Raw genomic sequence first — 23,708 nt, forward strand, 5'->3', positions numbered from 1 at the left:
TACTCTCCTCAGTGTCTTGCAGATTGATGTTGTAGTTGTGCTCACACAGCTCTTTGGGCTGGGCTGCGATCAAGACTTGGACTTTTGATCTACCTTGTTGCTTTGGGAGAGGGGGAACACAGTGCTTTACTTTCAGCGTTTATTCAGCTTCCTCACCTGGTTCATGACATGACCCCACAGTGTGTTGTGACAGCTAGAGATAGCAGGCTGCAGCTTACAGGTGAGAACAGAAGTGCTTCCAGCATTTGCAGAGAGAGGTGACTTTGACATTAGCACTAAGTGAACATATTCCCAAACTGGTGTGAGACTGAGGAGTGATAATTGTTTACAAGTGATAAAGTGGATCAACAAGATCACAAGTGAGCCTGTGATCAAGCCCTTCCAATGAGCCAAGTACCATTTGTGTGATGATAGTGGGTTTTGTTTGAATTTGAAGGTGCTAGCCCCAGGGGAAGCTTGTGGGCTGTTCCTAATTTTCTCCACCATGTGGTAATTTGTTAAATTAAGTTTTTGAGATGGTACTATCAAACTCAAATTTTAGTTAAGGTGAGAGTTTGTATAGGTTAATTGAAATATTTTCACAATTTGACTTTATTGTATGAAGACAACTGCAAAACCCTAAATGCATTTATCTATAAACAGTACAGAGATTAGGTGATGGAGTTAATTGGACAATCTTAGAAGGCTGAGGAAAATAAAGGTAGTGGAGAGAATTTATGAAAAAAAAGATAGTGGAGCAGAATTTTGTGCCCTGTGCTTTTGTTTTTCACTTTAGTATAATGTTAGTTACTTATGTGGGAATAAAAAATCTGTATGTTCAGCTAAATGAAACTGTCGCTTTAAGGAAAACACTATAGTTTACCTTAAAGCGACAGTTTTTTATAGTTTACCTTACACCCTTCCCTGAATTGTGCTAAGTCCTATTTTTAGTGACTTCTAGGAGGTGAGGATTCAAATTCAGTGACTGCTAACTTAGCACAAATACTATAATGCCTGGTACTTTGTCATTCTTAAGTGTTTTCTGCAGACACATAATTTAATAGTTAAAGCCCTGGGTTATTTTAAAGTTCTGGAAATACCTTTTTTTTTGAAACTACTTCAGAACAAATCTTGATCTTCTTTAAGAAAAACCAGTCCTCAGGCTTTCATCTGTTACTCATCATGTGATGATCAGATGAGAATGACCAACTTCCTTTGAAACCTTTTTCATTTATCCTCATTTACGTTTCTTAGAATATATTGTACAAAATGTATTTCATCGCACTATGAATATACACTATTTTGGAATTTGCCCTCCCTACATATCAAGGAGTTCTTTATGTAAAGATTACATGCTCCAATTTAAATAAATATTATTAATTCATGATCTTAGTAAGTGTACTTGAAACGGGGGCTGGTCGCTGGGATGTTTTGTGAAGGTGACCTGTAAGATAGTCTTTACAGTCTTGAAAGTTAATGCACAGTGAAGAAGGAGTACTGTTTTTTGTTTTAGCAACCTGTGCATTGTTTGGTTTTTTTAGTCAAGTTTTTCTTGCTTTTCCTGCTCCCCCGACATGTTCCCAGTCTGTTTTATTATGAGCAATCTTTTAAAATCAAGAGCCAAAATACTTATTTTTCTAGTTCTGTTTAAAGGGCCAAGCTTGTTCCCTTTTTGTTTATTGCCTTTAACAAAGCCACATGCAGTTTCTGATGAAGAACAGCCAGTGGTGTCTGTTTCAGGTATGACCTAGTAGCTGTAAACAAAGTTTTTTCCTGTGAATGCTAAGTTTTGCAATGTCTTTTCAGGTACGTGGTTTGTGTACTTAAGTATGTAAGGTACAGAGTCATTACAAGTATTAATGGGACATACAGGATTATAGCAGAGGATTTATGCTCTGCTGCTTAGATAAACACACAGCACAAGATGAGCAGTTTCAGGGGACTTGCTTCTATTGCAGGTACAGCATAGTTTTATCCAATCTGTAACGTAAGCTGCATTTTTAATGTGGTCTCCAAAGAATGTTGAAGCATTAGAGATGTTCAGGTCTTTTGTAAATCTTGAAGAGAACAATTAAAGTGAAGATTCATTGTGTAAAGAAAAATATGGGGTTTTTTTTCAAGTAGCTCTCTTGATCTTGATTTACTGAGTGCATGCTTGTGTATGTCCCTGGGGAAGAGATGGGTGTTCTTAGTGCCCGTTCAGAATTTGCTAACTGTTTTCAAGCACAACGTTTACAGTGACACCAGGTCCTGAAAATACATCTGGGGATGATTAGTAAAATTGTGTATATGTCCAGAGTATGTCCAGCATTTACACATTTTGAGGAATCCTACTCTTTAAGTTTGGAGTAGCATGGTCAGCCTTCAAAAATACTGGCCAAACAGCTCTAATAAAAATCTCAGCTTGTATTTTTTAGCTAGCACAGTTCAAGCCAGGTAATGTCAGGTCACTGTTCTCTGTGCCCTGGAAAGAAAGCAGTGATCCTAAACGATGGAAATGGATTCACTCTGGGAAATATTTTTCTACTTCCATGGAAGAGAATTTAGAAACATTGTTCTCCCTTCTGTACAAGCATGGAGAAATTACAGCTTAGAATTTAGTTCTTTCAGTTGAATTGATGGCACACTTCTGAAATTCATTACTCAAAAGTAATCTGTCTGCTAGTATAAACTCAGTATTTTTTCTTCAAAACTTTTTGCACTCCTGAACAGTCAAAACTCAAACCTTGAAGCAGTACCAAGAAGCTCTTGGCTTTCACCTGGCCCTGAGCAGTTTTAGTCTGAGTGTCAGTGTTGGCACTTTATAATTGCAACACCGGGATTTTCAGTGCTTTAATGCTGTTACTGTTGGTAGGGGTGAACTAATTCTAATTATGTCAGGAAGCTTTTTACAGATGTTCTGTGGCGTGTGCACTGTGGTGTTAGCTTACTTATATACCTGGTCCTGAAAGGAACAAACAGTTAGCGTGAGCAATCAGTAGGTTAGCTGTATAACAGAAAAAAGTAATTTTTTATTACATGAGTGATACTTTTAACAGTATTCCTGCTGCTTCGTTTCTCGGTGTATTTGAGTGTCAAAGCAGAAGCCCAATTTTATACTTTTGAATCTCAAACACAGGTTTTCGCATTGAACTAGTTAGAAGACAACATGTGCGTTTCAGAATTTACTTTGGTTTTTATTGTGGCTGGGTGCACTTCAGTACCAAGCACATCTTTTTCTGCTGATATGTTCATCTTAGTGAAATTTTGTATGGAGTGAGAGGTGGGGGGGAACTGCGAACATGTACCTGAAATGGCCATTCTTTTCAAAAAGAGCTGCTAAGGTAAGGATGCCGTTGTGCAAGTCCTGTTGTAGGAAGCAAGAGAAGGGTCCCTTTTGACTTTATAAAAGTGTGTGTTCTTCTTGTCTTTCATCTACAGGAGTGTCTACAAAAGGAAATGAAAGAACAAGGTATTTGCCAAAGTATCAAAAAAGTGAAGCTGAGCTGAAGGTGCCTGTAGCAGCTGCTTCTCTTTCCATGGATCCTGTTAGAAGCACAGGAGATCTAACAGGGCAGCAGGTCAGTAAAGGCAAATTTTTCTTGCTTTGAAGAGTGCACATAGTAGAAGAATGGCAGAAAATAGTTAGACTGAAAACTTTTTAACAGTTTTAGAGTATTATTGTTTTTGCAATCTCTTACGCTTTTTGCCCACTGACATGGTGTCTTGCTGGCAAAAATTACTCTTCCACTGAGATTGCTTGCCCACCTAAAGAGAACAAAGGCTGAATGTGCAAATTTATGTAAGTGGTATGTAACTCGTATGTAAAACAGATTATATATATCTCTATGCGTATATGTGTATAGAGACTGTGAGTGTAGCTTTGAGTAGCCCCTAATATGTGCGTTGCTAGCCAAATACAGAAGAAGTTATGTTTCGGCCTGTTCAGTTTCATAGCACTTAGAAGCAAGACTTGTGAAGTTCTTTTTAGAGAACTTTTTGTTGTGGCTGCTCATGTTACTAGGGTAAAATAACTTTCTAGTTTTGATAGTAAAAGTTAGTTAGTTAGTTAGTTTTGATAGTTAAAGCTGGCGGATGTCATTGCTGAGCCACTCTCCATCATCTTTGAGAGGTCCTGGAGGACAGGAGAGGTGCCCGAGGACTGGAGAAAGGCCAATGTCACTCCAATCTTCAAAAAGGGCAAGAAGGAGGACCCAGGGAACCACAGGTCAGTCAGCCTCACCTCCATCCCGGGAAAGGGGATGGAGCAGCTTATCCTGGAGGCCATCATGAAGCAAGTGGAAGAAAAGAAGGTTATCAGGAGTAGTCGGCATGGATTCACCAAGGGGAAATCATGCCTGACCAATCTGATAGCTTTCTGTGATGACATGACTGGCTGAGTAGACGAAGGGAGAGCCGTGGATGTTGTCCACTTTGACTTCAGCAAGGCTTTCGACAGTCCCATGATATCCTCGTAGGGAAGCTCAAGAAGTGTGGGCTGGATGAGTGGTCGGTGAAGTGGATAGAGAACTGGCTGAATGTCAGAACTCAGAGGGTTGTCATCAGTGGTGCTGAGTCTAGTTGGAGGCTGGTAACGTGGTGTCCCCCAGGGGTCAGTACTGGGCCCAGTCTTGTTTAACTTCTTCATCAACGACCTGGATGAAGAGTTAGAATGTACCCTCAGCAAGTTTGCTGATGACACCAAACTGGGAGGTGTGGTAGACACACCAGAAGGCTGTGCTGCCATTCAGCGTGATCTGGACAGGCTGGAAAGCTGGACAGAGAGGAACCTGATGAGGTTCAACAAAGGCAACTGCAGGGTCCTGCACCTGGGGAGGAACAACCCCATGCACCAGTACAGGCTTGGGGTGGACCTGCTGGAGAGCAGCTCTGCGGAGAGGGACCTGGGTGTCCTGGTGGACAACAGGTTAACCATGAGCCAGCAGTGTGCCCTGGCTGCCAAGAAAGCCAATGGGATCCTGGGGTGCATTAGAAGGAGTGTGGCCAGCAGGACGAGGGAGGTTCTCCTTCCCCTCTACACTGCCCTGGTGAGGCCTCATCTGGAGTACTGTGTCCAGTTCTGGGCTCCCCAGTTCAAGAAAGATGAGGAGCTACTGGAGAGAGTCCAGCTGAGGGCTACGAGGATGATGAGGGGACTGGAACATCTCCCCTACGGGGAGAGGCTGAGGGAGCTGGGCTTGTTCAGCCTGAAGAAGAGAAGGCTGCGAGGGGACCTAATAAATGCCTATAAATATCTGAAGGGTGGGTGTCAGGAGGATGGGGCCAAGCTCTTTTCAGTGGTGCCCAGCAACAGGAGAAGGGGCAATGAGCGCAAACTGAAGCATAGGAAGTTCCATCTGAACATGAGGAAGAACTTCTTCCCTCTGAGGGTGACGGAGCACTGGAACAGGCTGCCCAGGGAGGTTGTGGAGTCTCCTTCTCTGGAGATATTCAAGACCCGCCTGGACAAGGTCCTGTGCAGCCTGCTGTAGGTTATCCTGCTTTGGCGGGTGGGTTGGACTAGATGACCCACAGAGGTCCCTTCCAACCCCTACTATTCTGTGATTCTGTGATCTGAGTAGTGAGAGTAGCTTTGTCAGTTGACGTTATCGTTGACTATGCTTTGAATTGTCTGGTCTACTCCTGTGACAATAGATGACACTTTTCCTACAGTTTACTGCATTAGAAATTTTGAAGCAGTGGGGTTTCCTTTGGAAGGTTATTCTGTGTTCTGATAGGTATTTTGATACTCAGAAATCTGTTGAGAGATGCCGTGTTTCTGACGTGGTTCGTGTAGTACAGTGATGTGAAGTCATTTGAGTACAGTTAAGTCTCTTGCCTAGTAATTGTCTCAGGCAAGTCTGTAAGTCACTACAGTTTGGTATCCTCCCACTTACAGGCAAGATCTAAAACTTCTGACTGCTTCTGAATCACTGTTGTGTTATCACGCAGTTAAATCTTGTTGTTCATCTGGACTAAGATGTCCTTCTCATGTGTCTTCTGTGTGCTGAGTAAACGCTGTGTGCCTCACATGTACATTCAAAACACTGATGTGAAGACAAATCACTCAATTCTCATTGCTGTGACAGTTTTCATTGCCCTTCTAATCCCTCACCCTGACACTCAAATAACTGTTATTTTTTTTTTAGGGCCCCTTCTGGACTTCTCCCTTTCCTTTTCTCTGTGTATCAGTGCTTGCTTTTAGTAGGGTGGTACATACCTCCACTTCGCAAATGATGCTGCTAAGTGACATGCAGAGAAATTTCACAAAGAACCCCCATTATGCAGAAACTTTATGTAGAAGCATCTCCTCATAAGTATCTACAAGCTGGCTGCCTCCTAGATGCCTTCATATATCACATTAAAATCTGTTTTTTTTCTGTTGTATGTTGTTCGCATTACTTGTTGATCAGAGGATTTTTACTCCTTTTGCCCTGTGAGAATTGTTGGGGCAGAAACGCTCTTTGGTTTTTTTCATATAAAGCCTAATACGCAAAATTTTGATTTAAGACTCAAATGTGTTTTTAGAATATTGACAATAGAATGTATTCAAAGCTTTTTCTCTTTTGTCTTTTTTAACTTTCTGTTCTTCTCTTACCTTGCCAAATCCTCATGGAAACTTTGTATTCTAACTTTGAAGATAAGCTCTGAATTACTTGAAACAAGTAGAGCAAATACATTTTACTCGTTATTGAAGAGGAGGGTTTCACAAGGTTTTTTTGCAAGGACTTTTCATTACCAACACAACTCATTTTCTTCAAGGTGTTGCGTGTGTGTCTAGGGAGCGCTGTTCACTTTAACATGCTTTTCACACTGTTGTACTGGTAGATAGCTTGCCATTCTGATTCACTAGAATCCTCTTTTGGGTTGGAAGGGACATTATACATCATCTCGTTCCAGCCCCTCTGCCATGGGCAGGGACACCTTGCCCTAGACCAGGTTGCTCAAAGCCCCGTCCAACCTGACCTTGAAACTTCCATGGAGAATGGAAGTGTGTTGAAGATTAATGGATTGAGTTTTACTGGACTATGAATCTTGGCAGAACTGATTTACCTTTTCTACATTCAGATAGACTTGAGTACCTCAAAGGAGGATGAGAGTTTTGGAGAAGACTCCAAAAAGGTCTTGTTAGCTGTCAAGCTTTTTCTGGTACTTTTAACAAATCAATGGTTTGCTATATTGATTTTGACCAAAATCTCCCATCTTCCTACTTCCGGTTTGACAGAAGTTGTCTGCTTCCATCACGCCAATTGTCATTTCCCAAGACCTGATTTATAAAGTGAGTTGCTCTATATGTGAGGGAGCAACTGGAATGCATTGAGCTTGGCCTGGGGGCAAATGAGGAACGAGTTGAGAGCTTGTGGGTTAGAATTAAGGGACAGGCTCATAAGGGTTAGGGTGGGTGTGTACTATAGGCCACCTAACCAGGAGGAGGAAGTTGATGAGGCCTTCTGCACGCAGCTGCAAGCAGCCTCACAGCCACAGGCCCTGGTTCTCGTGGAGGACTTCACCCTGACATCAGCTGGGAAGACCGCACAGCCAGGCACATGCAATCCAGGAGGTTCCTACAGAGCACTGATGACAACTTTCTGATGCAAGTGGTGGAGGAACCAACAAGCAAAGGCGCTCTACTGAACCTTGTCTTAACAAACAAGGAGGGACTGGTTGAGGATGTGAAGGTCGGTGGTAGACTCGGCTGCAGTGACCATGAAATGGTCAAGTTCAGGATCCCGCGTGGAGGAAGCAGGGCGATAAGTAGGATCAAAACCTTGGACCTCAGGAGGGCTAACTTTGGCCTTTTCAGGGAGCTACTGGGAGGAATCCCGTGGGCCAGGGCTCTTGAAAGCAGGGGGGTCCAAGAGTGCTGGTTGCTGTTTAAACGTCCCTTCCTCCATGCTCAGGAGCAGTGCATGCCCCTGAGAAAGAAATTGAGCATAGGAGGCAGGAGACCTGCATGGTTGAACAAGGAGCTTCTAGCGGAGATCAGGTGGAAGAGAAGGGTCCATGGAATGTGGAAAGAGGGGCCGGCTACTTCGGAAGAATACAGGAATGTGGTCAGAGCGTGCAGGGATGTGACGAGGAAGGCCAAAGCCCACCTGGAATTAAATCTGGCAAGGGATGTCCAAGACAAGAAGAAGGGCTTCTTCAACTACATCAGCAGCAAAAGAAAGGCTAGGGATAATGTGGGGCCGCTGCTGAACGAGGAGAGTGTCCTGGTGACAGATGATGCAGAGAAGGCAGAGCTACTGAATGCCGCAACTGCTTCAGTCCTCAGTGCCAAGCCTGGCCCTCAGGAATCCCAGGCCCTGCAGCTGAGACAGGAAGCCTGCAGAAAGGAGCACTCTCCCTTGGTCGAGGAGGACTGCGTGAGGGAGCACTCAAGCAATCTGGATGCCTACAAATCCATGGCCCCGATGGAATGCACCCACCAGTGCTGAGAGTCGTTGCAGACGTCGTTGCTGAGCCACTCTTCATCATCTTTGGAAGGTGCTGGAGGACACGACAGGTGCTCGAGGACTGGAGAAAGGCCAATGTCACTCCAATCTTCAAAAAGGGCAAGAAGGAGGACCCAGGGAACTACAGGCCGGTCAGCCTTACCTCCATCCCGGGAAAGGTGATGGAGCAGCTCCTTCTGGATATCTTCATTAAGCGAGAGGAGGAAAAGAAGGTTATCAGGAGTAGTCGGCATGGATTCACCAAGGGGAAATCATGCCTGACCAATCTGATAGCTTTCTAAGACGGCATGACTGGCTGGGTAGATGCGGGAAGAGCTGTGGATGTTGTCTACCTCGACTTCAGCAAGGCTTTCGACACTGTCTCCCGTAACATCCTCGTATGTTGGGCTGGATGAGTGGTCAGTGAGGTGGATTGGGAACTGGCTGGATGGCCGAACTCAGAGGGTTGTCATCAGTGGCAGTGAGTCTAGTTGGAGGCCTGTAACTAGTGGTGTCCCCCAGGGGTCAGTACTGGGCCCAGTCTTGTTTAACTTCTTCATCAACGACCTGGATGAAGAGTTAGAATGTACCCTCAGCAAGTTTGCTGATGACACCAAACTGGGAGGTGTGGTAGATACACCGGAAGGCCATTCGGTGAGAGCTGGACAGGCTGGAAAGTTGGGCGCAGAGGAACCTGATGAGGTTCAACAAAGGCAAGTGCAGGGTCCTGCACCTGGGGAGGAACAACCCCATGCACCAGTACAGGCTTGGGGTGGACCTGCTGGAGAGCAGCTCTGCGGAGAGGGACCTGGGTGTCCTGGTGGACGACAGGTTGACCGTGAGCCAGCAGTGTGCCCTGGCTGCCAAGAAAGCCAATGGGATCCTGGGGTGCATTAGAAGGAGTGTGGCCAGCAGGTGGGGGGAGGTTCTCCTTCCCCTCTACACTGCCCTGGTGAGGCCTCATCTGGAGTACTCTGTTCAGTTCTGGGCTCCCCAGTTCAAGAAAGATGAGGAGCTACTGGAGAGAGTCCAGCGAAGGGCTACAAGGATGGTGAGGGGACTGGAACATCTCCCCTACGGGGAGAGGTTGAGGGAGCTGGGCTTGTTCAGCCTGAAGAAGAGAAGGCTGCGAGGGGACTTTCTAAATGCTTACAAATATCTGAAGGGTGGGTGTCAGGAGGATGGGGTCAAGCTCTTTTCAGTGGTGCCCAGTGACAGGAGAAGGGGCAACGGCCACAAATTGAAGCAGAGGAAGTTCTGTCTGCACCTGAGGAAGAACTTCTTCCCTCTGAGGGTGACGGAGCACTGGAACAGGCTGCCCAGGGAGGTGGTCGAGTCTCCTTCTCTGGAGATATTCAAGACCCGCCTGGACAAGGTCCTGTGCAGCCTGCTGTAGGTGATCCTGCTTCGGCAGGGGAGTTGGACTACATGACCCACAGAGGTCCCTTCCAACTCTGAACATTCTGTGATTAATATGCGATATATGTAGTACATTTCATCCAGAAAATACTGAGGTACGAAACTGTATTCTACCCTGAGGTGTGTAGAAAAGAAAGACAGATGGAAAAAGCAGAGTATAACAGTCTTGGTCTCTATTTTATTTGTCATCTTGTTTTGATGAGGGAGCTGTTGCTGTGCATAATTCCACAGCTTCATTTTGACATGTGTTATGGTACAAGCCTGCCTTTGAGAATTTTTTGTGCGCCATATATCCATACCTGTGGGTGATATAGAAAAGCACAGACTAACTTTTCAGATTTTCCTCTTTATCCTACATGTTTATCTGACAGTATGTGCAAAGGTTTGGGTAATAGTTTGAGGTACTTTCTGTTAAAATCTCCTTTATTAATGCAATCAAGGTTATGCCTCTTTGAGTGAAAAAGTCCTGTAATTTTAGTTTTTCTTAAAGAAATTGTATCATCTATGTGCTTAAAAAAGCACAATGATTTCCAGATGTTTTTAGCATGGGAAATGGAAATCCTTCAGCCATATGTTTAGTTGAAGTTAAATTCAGTGAAGCTGAAGAGATTGTCTCTTCATTTGTGTGACTGTAAATCGCATATGTTTGGTAAGGAAACCATGAAATCAAATGTCCCCTTGAACAGGGCTGAAGCCTGATTTGTCTTGTTAAACTCCATTCCTCCCCCGCCCCGTGAAATACATTGAGGTTGAGAGTGTACTGAGGGCCAGGTGGGTATGAGTCTGTATGAAATCATCACCTCTTCCAAAAGTGACATAGTCCTGTAATTGTTTCCAACTACCGTTGAAGAAGCAGTTAGCTAAGAGTGGAAGGAGGTTCTTTGTCAGTGGTGTGTGTAGGTCAGCTGCCGTTACTGCTGACGAGGGGAGAGGAGCCCAGCGTTTGTGTTGTCTGCTCAGAGGTCGTTCTGTGCTGTACGGTGTTAACATGGCCAAACGGCGAGGCATTTGGTAGTGTTCTTGTGTGTCATGTTAAGCATTGTATGTGCTTGGAGAGGTTTGTAAGATTTGTAGGCTTGTAAAAGCCTGAACTGAAAATAAGTAAGTCAGATTAAGTGGAAATTACTCGAAATGGACAAAATCTTGGACAGCACAGCATGGCTCTTATTGCTGCTTTTGTCTTGGGATTCTTATTTTGTGCTTATTGCTAGCGCTGGAGAACTGAGTCACCGATGACAGAAGTTTTCGACCAGTAAAACCAATTTAGAACTTAGAACTCTTTCCTGCTCGGAAACACCCCGAATCGGTAACGCCAGTAAGTCAGCTCAGCGACAGGAGGGACTGTTGCGAAGAGGGGCTGCGACATGCCCTCTGGTGGGCATTGCGACCAAATGCTGCCGTTCCCGGCGTGGTAATGCATTAAAGGACTGACAGAAGGAGTAGGGAGTACGAAGGCCGCAGATAAGTGATTAAAGACAAACGATAGTGACGTGTGAAAGGGTGTGTACTTTTCTGTGTATTAGAAAAATCCTCTGAAATAAGGACTTACCATCTACTAATGATAATGATTTTTGTATGCTTTGGTCATAAGCGCTAAGGAGGAATGTTTTCTTTCTTGCTCTTTGTTTTTAGGATCCTAGCATAACAAAGTTTGAGCTTGGATTTGCATATCGCTGTGCTAGGTTTCCATGTCATGAGAACCTACTGCCCTTTATCTAGTATGAACCAATGAATAGTGTATGTTTTAAAACTTTACCCAACATGTTTGGTATCGAAGCTAGCTGCTTGCGTTTGAGTTACAAGCCTTTTAAAAGAATTCTCCACAATTTGGTAATTTGTTTAACTGAACTGTACTTGCGTTTTAAAAAATACATATTTTATTTCCAGTTGGAATTTGTCTACTTTCAACATCTAATTATTAGGTCTTGAAATGCTTTAAATATCTTATGAAATATTTATTCTCCTTTAAAGACTGCTTTATAAAATGTTACTTTAAATTTTCAGGTCACTAATGAAGGAGGGATGAAGAGTGCTTCTTTAAAGGATTTGTGTCCTGAGGACAAGAGACGCATTGCAAACTTAATTAAAGAACTTGCCAGGTGAGAATAAGCATCACCTGAAAATGCATTATGTTTAAGGAGAGTCATTCCTCTAATTAACATCAAGTAATGTAGAACTGCGTTATGGAACTGAATATTTGCATAAGGTAATTTTTCTTGCTGGAAGAGGGGTGAACAGTGAAGCAGCCTGATCGGTTTTTCCTTGCTTCCTGACTCAAAATTCCTAAATGTATTGAAAATAAGAGCCAAAGTTTTGTGACCTGCAGTAGTTCATCCATATAAACCTACTCACAGGGCTAGGGTTTTGTTTGCTGCTTGTATCATGTGCTTTACATAAACACAGGTTGTCTTTTCAAAATGACAGACTTTGTTGATATGAAACTTTGTGGTGCTTGTTTATCAGAGGTAATCTTTTACATGGAATGCCACGTGAAAGGTGGATTGGTGATCTTGTGGCTGAAATATGTTCATCAGTATTTACCTGTTTTTGCACATGTAAAGCAATAAAAGAGTCCAGTGTAATTTTAACATATCTAGCCAAACTTTCTTTTGCTTTGATTAATTTCTTTAGGTTCTCCCTATTCTTTGAAAGGAAAGACAGAAATAGTGCAAGTTTCTCAGCTTTAGCAAAACGTTTTTTCTAAGTTTCATTCAAGTGCTAGTTGCATTCACGAAGATAAATGATCTGAAAAACAGGTTGAGTGTGAGTGAGATTTTTCTTTCCCTTCTATATCCCTAACGCTTCAGAATCTCTGGGAATCTGCTTCTTATACAGTGGCTGTAAAATTGAGAAGGACCACATGGGTCCTGGGCAGGCTTTTGCACAACACCAGAGGGGAAAGTCTTGTGAGATGATCTTGGATCCTTTGAGCTGAAAAGTTGGTGTCCACACTAAGAATTTATAAAGGCAAAGTTTTTCCAGAACAAAATGCAAGTTCTCAGGTATTAATGAAATGTTTTTTGCCATAGATGTCTGTGCAGTAGTTGGCAAGCATTACCGTCCTTTTTCTTTTATGTACGAAAATTTGGGTAGAGAAATGAAGTTACTTGCTCAAGGTCATGCAATAAGTCTCTGGTGCAGCTAGGAATATTTTCTCTCTGATTATCCTCATCCAGTGGACCATTTTGCCTGCTAATAATTTGTACCAATATAGGATTTCTTGCTATACAGTATTTTAGTAATTTCTGAGGTTCTTCATGCTTGCAACTCTATTTTATCTTACCTCATGTGTTAGAAAATGTCTAGTTAAGGCTGTCATAAAGAGTAGATTGCTGGGAAGCCTGGTTACAAATTGTAAGATGTTGGAGCTATTCGGACACTGTTGCCACTGTTGATATATAGAGGTATATTCTAATATTAAAAAAAGCCTTTTATTACATTGTTCTTCATAATACACTGCTCCCTAGTGAATAGTAGTACACTAACTCATTTGAGCATGGGATTCTTCTTAAATCTCAGATGCTGTGATTTTTCCCTGAGGACAGTTTGATATTTCTGCCTGACATTTCTTCGAAGAAAAATAGAAGGTGCAGCAACATTAATTTTGAAAAGTAAAATTAGTGGAACACTATTATTTTATACTTTGTTCTCTTTTATTTTTAAACCTAATCATATTTTTATTAGATGTAATTAAAAGTCCTTTGCAGAGTAATAGGGAAGTTGAACTTTAATTCCGCTCACCTTGTCACTTTTTTAAAACTCTCCATAATTTTCGTCTGTAGTTGTTCAATGATGGAAGGTTTTTACATGCAGTAGAACATTCTTTGCTATTTCAGAGAAGAAAAAGAACCAGCAGAATGCTGAAAGTTTTCCAGGAAGACTGTCCTGCCGTAAATACTTGGAATAATAAAGATCTCGTTTAACCCGAGCTATACTTCACTGTTCCTTATTTTGTTGCTACTTATAGATGAAAATGATGATAGCTGGGACTAATTCCTGTGCGTTTATTGCAGGATGGTGGACAGAAGTGGATTGGTCAATAACTGTCTGCTTCAAGGCAGTTGTAAAGTGGTATAATTCTGTCTGCGTGGAAACCAGTAGCAAAATATAATTAACTCCTGGGGCTTGAATTTCAACAAAGTCTTGCCTGAGCAGTTCAGGATATTGGCCTTTCCCCTGACTTCTGCAACTGCTGAAGGAGAGCTAGCGTATTTTTCTTTCTCTTCCTATTTTTCCTTCTCTTACTCCAACTCTCATTCCCAGTGAAGTTTTGAACACTGGGAAGGTGTGTTCCTGTGCTTTAGCTAATATGCTGCAGTATCAGACTTTGTCTTGGAGTGAGTAAATTCTAATGCTACCTGTATTATTATCCTTTCCTTTGAAAAAAGATCAGTTACTGGGCTGCAGTGCTCTGCTGCTGGGGATTCCAGTGGCTGACATTACGTTAGCTGTTAGGGACTTTATGAAATTGAATTTTGAGACAGGGTCGAAGGAAAGGACTTAGCTGTATCCTTTCTAATCTTCCTTTCTAGGCTAAATAATGTTAGTTTTTACTCTGTACTGACAACTGTAAATCTAACCATTATTTTGCCTTTCTTTGAACATATCCAGTCCTGTCTTCCCTCTTAAGGTGAAAAGAGAGACAAACTGGATCCAAAGTTTAAAGACTTGAAAGTTGTAAATTTGAACTTTTAAAATTTGTTTTCATTTTTAAAATTGTTTTAATTTTTAATCTTGTAGGGGAATTTCTGAGTAGAATGAGTCATGCCCATGAATGCCTAAGTGGTTTGTGAGTAAATGGGAAATTTTCAAGTGTGGTCAGCCATTATTTTCAAAAACAACTGGCAAGGCACCCTTGTGTTTTCAGCAAGGTGCTGCTGGCATGGTGGTGAAAGTGGATGCACTGTAAGAGTAAATATTAGCTCTCCCTACAAGCAGAGTCCTTTTAAGAGGCTAAAAAAGACTTTCTCTGAGCTTTGATTGTTGCAGGCTACTCCTGAAGCAGTCATCAGCTTGTGTAATGAAATGAGCAGTGACATAGTGAAGACACCGAAAGGTTCCTGCCCTCGTACTCAGTGCCAATGTCAGGACACGTTAGCCTCTTCCAAGGGGGAGCAGCGCAAGGTCCTCTGGGACCTAGTGAGTTGGCTGTGAGCATTAAGGACTTACTAGACACCTTACAGAGCATGGTTACAGAGTATTCTGGAGTGAAATATTTTAAGTGATATGCAAGATTTTGAGAGCTGCTTTCTGTCTTGGAATTTGGCTCAAGAGAGAGGGTCATAGGTTTCTTTGCCAGAGAGGGTGAGTCTGTGTGTGCTTGCAAGCATTCATCTCACTCACAACTGATACATAGCCATTGTACTGTGACTTTCTGGCTTCCACTGTGATGTGTATGTCATAGATACTTCATCACTGCCTGCACAGCTCATATGTGGGATTTACTTTTGAATGAACAAAGGCATTGACTAAGTGGCATAGAATGGTTCATGAAAGTTTAATTTTTGCTTTTAGTGGTAAGAACTGGTACCTTACTACTTTGTATTCTTTCTTTAGTCAGGTAAGATAAACATAGAGAGCTGGCTCCCTGTTGTCTTTGCAAACAAATCTTCAAAAGCAGTTTAGGTAGAAGGGGATCATAATGCCCTTATCTACCCAAGGGAAGAGGGTGATTGCCCTTTTCAAAGGAGATACAAAATGCTTTTTGCTATCAGATTAGTGTCTTTCTGGCAAAGACCAGTGGCATGCCCAGAAAGACTTGTACCTGGCGGCAAGCAAAACAGCCTTCAGACAGCCCTTTGCCCCTTATTTAGAAAATGCTTCCTCCTTCCCAAGACCTTGGATTCCTAAACTGTTTGCAGGGTGCTTACAGTCTGGGATGCTAGTCTTTTCCACTGGCATTGCTTTACGTAGACTTTTTATACTGGTATGAAGATGAAATTGACCAACTAAAATTGAGATTTTCCAACAAAAATTGAAAATGGGAATCAAAACAGAAGGTTAATTTGATTACAGAACTGGAACCCATTGCAAAGGAGGACAGTAAAACTATTGTAGCGTATAGCTGCTGTTTGTGTTTTTCTTTCAGCACTTAGGACCTTTGAAGGACAACTTGCCTGTGGAAGCCCACATTACATATCTGCAGTGATTGGCCACTTGGATTGCCTTCTCTCCTGGGTTACATGACCTCATGTTTAACCAAATTGTTACTTGGCTTTAACTTCAATGTCAAGATCTTTTCTTGTGGGTTTTTTTGTGTGCTACTCTAGGAGCGATATTGTGCTGCAGTCCTCTTAATTGGTCAGGCAGTGAGACTGTAAATGAGGTATCACTAAGCTTGTTTGGAAATTACTTCTTGTTGATAGGTAAAGCAAGCCTAGGATTATTGTGTCACCAATCACACTTTATGTGCTTAAAAAATCATTTGTAGCTATAAATTCATGCTGTGAGATCTACCTTTGTATTATTTTGCAGGTTGCATATCATAAAATTTATCCATTGTGCAGCAATTTCAATTATGTTTTGGGATCATTGGGGTTTTTGTTATATTTTTTAATTTGTACAAACTGCACATGATACTTGAGTAAAATGTATCTTTTATAAATATGGTAAGTGCCTTCGCCCAGGAAGAGATTTTTTTTTTGTCCCTAGTGTAGTGTTGATGTAAGTATTACAATGGCTTTTTCTTGTGCATGCCAGTTTTTCATTAGACAAATAAGACTTCAAGTGCTGTTGACCTGTTCAGTGCTTCAAAAATTTCACCTGGAGAGCATCAATCCTGCTTACTCAGTGGAATGAGTCAGTGTCATTATCGAACTTATTGATCAATTCCTTATTCAAATCAGGCAGTCAGAGCTACTGTTATCAGCGCTGGACTTGGGAGCACACCATAACTGGAATGCGTGAATTAGGAATTAATTTGAACCCTAAGGCTGATGTGCTAGGAGGGTTTTTGTCAATATGTCTGCATTATGAATTTTTCTTTTCCTGCAGAAGGTCCTGTAAAATAAAATTAAATTATTATTTAAATGCATCTAGAATTACATAAGCTTTGAAGTGTGGAGTTTAAAACAAATCTTGAACAAAATTGCTGTGTATCCTATGACACAAGATAGGTGAATGCAAATTGCACACAAGGAAATACTGCAGACACTGAACAGCAGGAATAGTTCTACTGATGTGTCATCCTTGCTGTCAGTCCTCTGTTTCTTCCTGGAAACAATGATAACAAAGCTGGACACCAGTGTGTTGCCCAACAGAGCACTTGTGCCCTTTGTAGCTGCAGTGCCTTTGTTCTTTCACTGCTTTTTTTCTGACCACGAGTGGATGAAAAGCAAGTCAAAATCCATTTGAGGAGCATTATAAGCCTTGTATTGTTTCTGTTTGGCATCAGTGAAGTCCTTACTAGTTCTGCTAAAAGTCACCCGTTCTTTACTGCCAGAAGGCAAAGAAATAAGTATATTAAAAAATCTCACTGAGCTATCTATAGGATGTGACATAAACCCAGCATAATGTGATGACATTCTTGTATCCTTTTCTCTAACTTTCTTTTGCCACCTCCTGTGAGTAACTGTCTTCTATATCTTGCCTGCCCTTTATGGGCTGTCTCCTCCTTTGTGATACATAAACTCATGCTGCCATGTTTCTTCTAAGATCGCTTACTGTTCTCAGTCATTTACTGCATAAGATATGTGGCACAATGTATTCGTGTGTCTGGGAGTATGACAGCTTGCTGTGATGTGTGTTAAATACAAACACAGCACGTGAATGTGATGCAGACTGACACAAGCACCAAATCACAGAATCCAGAGACGAGTAAAACCAGTTAGGTTTAGTCTAATTTCTGTAGTGCTCTGGTCTTTCTTACCTTATGTTATTTTCTTATACTGTTGTTTGATTTGAATATCTTAGGTGCCAGAATGGCCCAACGTTTCAGTTGTCCCAGACCTTTTTCTAATGCAGCATCACTGCTGCAGTTAGTAAGCAAGCTTTCTGCCTTATATAGTGCCCTGGAGATGATACTGTTCTCTCTCCATTCTGATCTTCCCCACACCTCCGTTCTTGTTTGCTTCCTATCTTTCATCTGCATGGTCATTGCTGTCTCCATTGTCTTTTTCTGTTTGATGGTTTTTATTGTCTATTCTCTACTTCTTTTTTTAACTCTAAGAAACAGGAAGCATTCTTTTACCTTTCACCAATTACATGAAGAAAGGTCATATATGCTGTAGTCACTTCTCTGATTGCTCTAGATACACAGAAAACAAACTAGTTGTGGTCAAATGCAAAAGTCTGGGTCTGCACCCTGTGGCGTTCGTACTGTAGTTGTAACTGCATCAGGGAGCAAGGATATATAGTAGATAATTTTCAAGAGTTTGTTGCCTGCTTACCTAAGGAGTACATAGGTGTTGGGATGGGTCCAGAGTTAATACAGATGGCTCTTTTTCCGTTGTTTACTTTCTGATGTGTGCATACCCCTTTTGACAGCCTTTCAATGGAGGGAAAGGGGCCTAGGAATGAGTTGACAAATGCTGCCAGGGACAGGATTGTAAATGAGACCATGGGCATATGAATAGTGGAAGGTTTTTGTGCTAAATCCAAGTCTTCTTCTGTGTCTTTAGAAACTTTCCAAGTAATAGTTTGTTCCAAGCTTTCAGACCACTCTAATTTACAGATTTGATTATATGCTATATGTTATTTTTCTCCCTCCAGGTCTGTAGAGAAAAGATGTGAGTTTCAGTATTATTAATTATTTCCGACTTCATGCAGTCTGCTCGAGCTGTTGTGGGAAGGGCTGTGGGTTGATCTTAGAGTTTGGGAATACTGCCTGTCTATATTTCACACCAGGGGGGTGACCCAGTTGTGGTACTTATGGCTTTTGCACTGGAATATCAAAACAAATCCGGGCCCTCTTAAGGGAAACATGATGCCAAATGGATGGCTCAGTCCCTGAATGGAATTCTCTGTTAAGAATGTCAGCAAGTCTCATGGGATGACTGGAAGGCTTAGTCCAATGTCTATAGATATATATGTATCTATAGGTATTGGATGTATATATCATTTTTCCCTCCACTCCTTTCCTCTTTCTGTAGGTTTGCTTCCCTTAAAGGAAGTTAAAATTGAAGTTTTCCAAATGTTGTACTGCTTTGGTCTCCTGTCATCCGTGTTGTGGCAGCTGTTTCATCATCATAAAAGACTGAACTTTAAAAGACTGAACTTTAAGAGCCTTCACCAACAGAAATTGCCTAAGTGCAGAGCAATAATACTTATTAGTCTAAGCTCATTACTTGAAACTTTTGTAGAGCTTTTTTAGAACCATGATTTCTAAGCCATGTTTTTAACATAGCTACAGGATCATCTGTGCATAATGGTCTTCTTGCCTACGTGATACCAGAATAATTGTTTTTACAGCCTGTTCTTGAGATGCAGAATAAATAATCATTGTAAACCTTTTTCACATTTTCATCTTTTAATCTTGATCCAATTATTTACAATGAGCAGCAAGATAAGGGGTGCCATGGCCTAGACAGAAAGGAAAATTTACTCCTGCGGCTTGATATTTTAAAATCCCCAGAAGAGGATAAACTGTTTTGTTTGGAGAAAACTAACAAGAAAAATTATTCCTTTCCTGGACTTATATTTGACCAGTAAATGTGAAAAAGGATTAGTTTATAGATGAAGAAACAGAAAAGTTTTTCAGTTCCCTTCCTGTCTCAAGCAGCTAAGCTCTCCCATTTGAGTTGTCTGTCTACATGCCCTAGGCTTGTAAGGATCCCAGTGTGTCTTCATTGTGGCTGCACTGTGGGAATCAGACTGCACAAATCTAATTGTGAGTTCAGGTCCTTACTTTGTTGTTCCATGCAGCCCATTAATGTGCATGTACTCTAGTGAGACCAGTGTCTTTGAAAAACGAATGTATTGCATCAAGTCATATGCATCTTTCAGTGTAATATAGTAAATATTATGAGGAGTTAACCCGTTTAAGGGTGGAGAGGGGGATAACCATTTACCTGGAAAGCGTAGGAGCTGGAAGTCAGGCAGTGTGGTTATGGGCATAAATTTTATTTCTCTCAAATACTTTCCAGGGTAAGTGAAGAAAAGGAGGTGACAGAAGAACGGCTGAAAGCTGAACAGGAGTCGTTTGAGAAGAAGATCAGACAGCTAGAGGAACAGAATGAACTTATCATCAAGGAAAGGGAAGATATCCTTTAAAAATATGTGCAGGGGCTCACTGTCTGAAATAAGAAGTGAACTATAGAGAAATAATTGTTCTAATTTATGACAGAGAATAAATCTGCATGTGCTGCCATTCAAAAGCAATCAGAGAGATGACTTGTCAGCATGTGATGCTGGCTCATTTGAGCTTAAAACTGCCATCCAGCTGTTCCTATGATGTTGTTTTGCTATGAAATAGATATTTGTCAACTAAAAATGACAATAAGGAATTTAAGTGCTAAAATACGGCCATAAATTTTTTTTTTTTACTTAATCCTTTTAGGTTGTTGTAATTGAGGTCTAAAACTTCCATTGTATTCCAGTGCTCTCCATGTCCAGAGAAAAACAACTTACACTGAAAGCATTTTAACTCTATAAAGATACTAGCAGGTTTAGCCAGTTCAGACTTGTTTTTGTTTGTTTGTTTTTTTATATAAAGGTTTCTGATTCTCTTGTCTTCCACGCTGTGACTTCGACTTTTGTTGAGCTGCATAGGCTTAGGCCCAATCCTGGAATACCACATGCAAAGTTGATGTTGCAGGAATTACAGTTTTCCTTCAGTATGGTACTTTACAAAATTCTCTTGTTCATTTCTCTTCTAAATCTTTGATATTGATGCTTTCTCGTTTGATTCCTCAGAAGGCTAATGGTTAACTACAGTGGGAGGTGGGAGAGACAGTGCTGCAATTACAGCAAAGGCAAATAGTATGTAATTCATCAGAAGCTGTATTTCAAGTAGGGAGGATACTAATGTTGTTTTAAAAAGCATTGATAAAATGTGGTATGCAATACTGTTTTCAGTCCCGAGTCATCCCTTGTTCAAGTAAAAAATGAAGCTGTTGACAAAAATGGTGGAGAAGGGCTACTTATGATGGGTGCCTGAAGAAGCAGTTTTCTGAAAGGAGACTAAAGTGTGTGTGCGTATGCTTATGAATAATGACACGCATTGCAGAATGAGGTTGAGATGGTGATAAGGTGAAAAGGGGGACATGCAATTCTGAGACAAAAAGGAACTCTTGAAGCTATAGGCTAGTGTTGGAAGAGAAATAAATGGAGGTAAATAGTCCACAAACTTTAAAGCGAATTTAGAGGGGGGTTCTTCAAAATTCGAGCAATCATACTTCACAGTTTAGCACTGGAGGGCTTAACAAAAAACATGCTTTTTTATGATGAAGTTTGGTTGGCTTAGAAAAGGATTCAGTGATATGTTGTCTCTGTCAGTAGGGAATTGCCCTTGATGACCCAGAAAATCCCTTGTAACATAGTGGCACTTGTATTGATAGAAAGAATTTGGTCTGTTTGTACTAAATAATATACACATCAACAAACTTAGCGGGGCATGGAACAGTTCTTGGAAAATACTAAATCTGATGTATTTAAGAGCCATTAGATACGACTACAACTCTTTTACATTGATTTCTCTCAAGTCAGTGTTTTGTTGTTTATTATGTCTTGTGTATTCAGTCGGCTCATGAATCTGGGTGGGATATATGTTCCTCACTAATATTTTTTCATTTTACGCATATGAAGCTTTCATTAGTTCATCTGAGGTTTATTTGGCTACTAGGAAGTAGGCATGCTTGCTTCGATTTTTTTTGTGTGTGTTTTCTTTTGTTTTTTTTGGGAGTTGTGTGGATTATTTTCCTTTCCTAAAAATAGATTGCTTTAATACTTTTTCAGAAGTCTGGTAGACATGGCAGAAGGTTAATGCATGCAATTTTACACTTCATAAAACTCTGTAAAACCTAGAAATATAAAACAAGGTTATAATTTAAAACAATATAATTTTAACTACTGCAGTACTTGCATATCATACATGAATGATTCAAGATCCTCAACATACCTCTGATCAGTTAATTTTTTATCTTAACGTTTGTTGCAGAGGCAAGAGATGGTAGAAAAGACTTGCCAAAGTTGAATACAGATTCTGGCTGTTTTGAAGTACAGCAGCTTGAAATTCTTTGAGTTCTTCTGAAATGTACAGAGCTCACTTGCAGATAAGATATCAGAGATATACTGCCATAAGAAAAAATGTTCAAGTCTGGTAAAATCAATTTTACTTACCTTTTTTTCCCCTTCCCCTAAAGCTAATTTATTCTCTGTAAAATACTTATCTAGCCCAATATTTAAAATTACCCTACAATAGTAAATTGGTGCTTCTGATATAACTGCAGCTATCCAGTGAGGTATAATTTCAACTTGGTAAAGGTTTAATGTGAATAGCACAGGGAATGTGGTTTTTTTTTCAGCAACGTGTGTTTTGTTGTTTTATTTTGTTCTTACTAAGACTCTTGCAGCAAAGATACGGTTTGTGTGCTTGAAATCCCGATGTTAAAGGCAGATTTTCCTCATTTTGTTGTGGTTAATTTTTAAATTTTTTTTTGAGAAGCTGTGTGGACCCATCTGTTTGCATTCATTGCTGATGAACTATGACAAAAGCTCTGTGGGGTAGGGGAGTAGGTGGTATGCAGTGATCACACTGCAAGACTACGAGTGACTTGCCAGTATTGAAAAAACAGTATCGTTCTGCAGCCGCAGCTTACATTTGCTTTGGAATTGGTCAGTGCTGTCTGCGTAGGGAACACCGACTAAAATTTCATATAAACTTAAAAGTCAATTCTATCCTCCATTGCAGATGAAACTTTGAAATTTTAGTACTTCTTACTAGGGCATCAGTTAATGGAGGACAACCCTAATGAGCACGCTGTGAATCATAAACAGGACAGCCTGTTCTCAGGGTTGCCAAATACTTATTATCACAGAATTAAGGAAAATTAGGGCTTCCAAGTAATCATCTGGTCTGCTCCTTTTCTGTAAAGCAGTATCATTAGACCTGTCATATTATCTTATAATTTGGTCAAAAGTAGATATTTTGGCTTAGTTTTTCGTAGGATGTTCCCACTTGAAACTGTCTTCTTTCAAAATAAACTTTACCTAAAATGTTTCAGCAGGCTCCAAAACCAAAAGAGGGTCAAACCTTTGTTTTGTCTATAATAAACTCTTGTAGCTTGTTTTCTGAAAAGTTGTAGTGCTGCTGTTCGTTGGAGATGTGAGGCTTAGTGGTGTAAGGTGTGTGTGCTGTGGTCACATCTTCGGCTGTTCCTTACTAAAAATCTGCCCAAATGGGCCAAACTGGAAAATACAGTGACAGGTGCTCTGCTTCTTTTGATGCCTTCCACAATGGAAGCATCTTATAGCTATGAGCATGGGAATGTGGCAGAAAAAACTAATCTTCTGAAAGGGAAGATTAAGCAGGAGGTAAAGGGGAAAATGAAGTGGAGGCTGTACTGGGGAAGTGAGAACTAGAACGTGGCTGGAAAGAAAGGCTTGGAAAAAGAGGCTGGGCTGGAGACAGCTGATATGAAGTAAGTAAGGCCTGTGACTGACAAGTTCAAAAGTGTTTGGGATAAGCAGTCAGGGTTAAGGAATAGCCAGGATGGAAGCAGGTGGCTTAGGATCAGTCAGATGACTGTGAGACTACTGATGAAAGTAGGGAAGTGCCTATTCGGCATATTTTGGCACTCTCCAGACTTTGAAACGGAGTTTGAGACTAAGTTTATGTGAGAAGGCTTACCATGTGTAACTTACCTCTGTGTCTTCCTCAGCATCTGCTCTTAGTATTTGTCTTCTTTTTCTTCTGTATTCCCAGATCATGATGGATACATAGTGACTGACTGAATAGTG

At 41.1% G+C, this 23,708-nt stretch overlaps 1 protein-coding gene across 1 annotated transcript in view; it reads left to right on the forward strand.

The window, feature by feature from the left end:
* Positions 1–23,708, forward strand: part of KIAA1328 (KIAA1328 ortholog) — a 184,944-nt gene that overhangs the window by 2,255 nt on the left and 158,981 nt on the right. Inside the window, exons 2-5 of the mRNA XM_075411536.1 lie at positions 1,684–1,719; positions 3,400–3,539; positions 11,817–11,911; positions 19,895–20,010. Of these exons, the coding sequence (XP_075267651.1) occupies positions 1,684–1,719; positions 3,400–3,539; positions 11,817–11,911; positions 19,895–20,010 (387 nt within the window). The remainder of the gene's footprint in view (positions 1–1,683; positions 1,720–3,399; positions 3,540–11,816; positions 11,912–19,894; positions 20,011–23,708) is intronic.

The sequence above is a fragment of the Opisthocomus hoazin genome, chromosome Z (genome assembly GCF_030867145.1).
Source record: "Opisthocomus hoazin isolate bOpiHoa1 chromosome Z, bOpiHoa1.hap1, whole genome shotgun sequence".
Classification (NCBI taxonomy): domain Eukaryota; kingdom Metazoa; phylum Chordata; class Aves; order Opisthocomiformes; family Opisthocomidae; genus Opisthocomus; species Opisthocomus hoazin.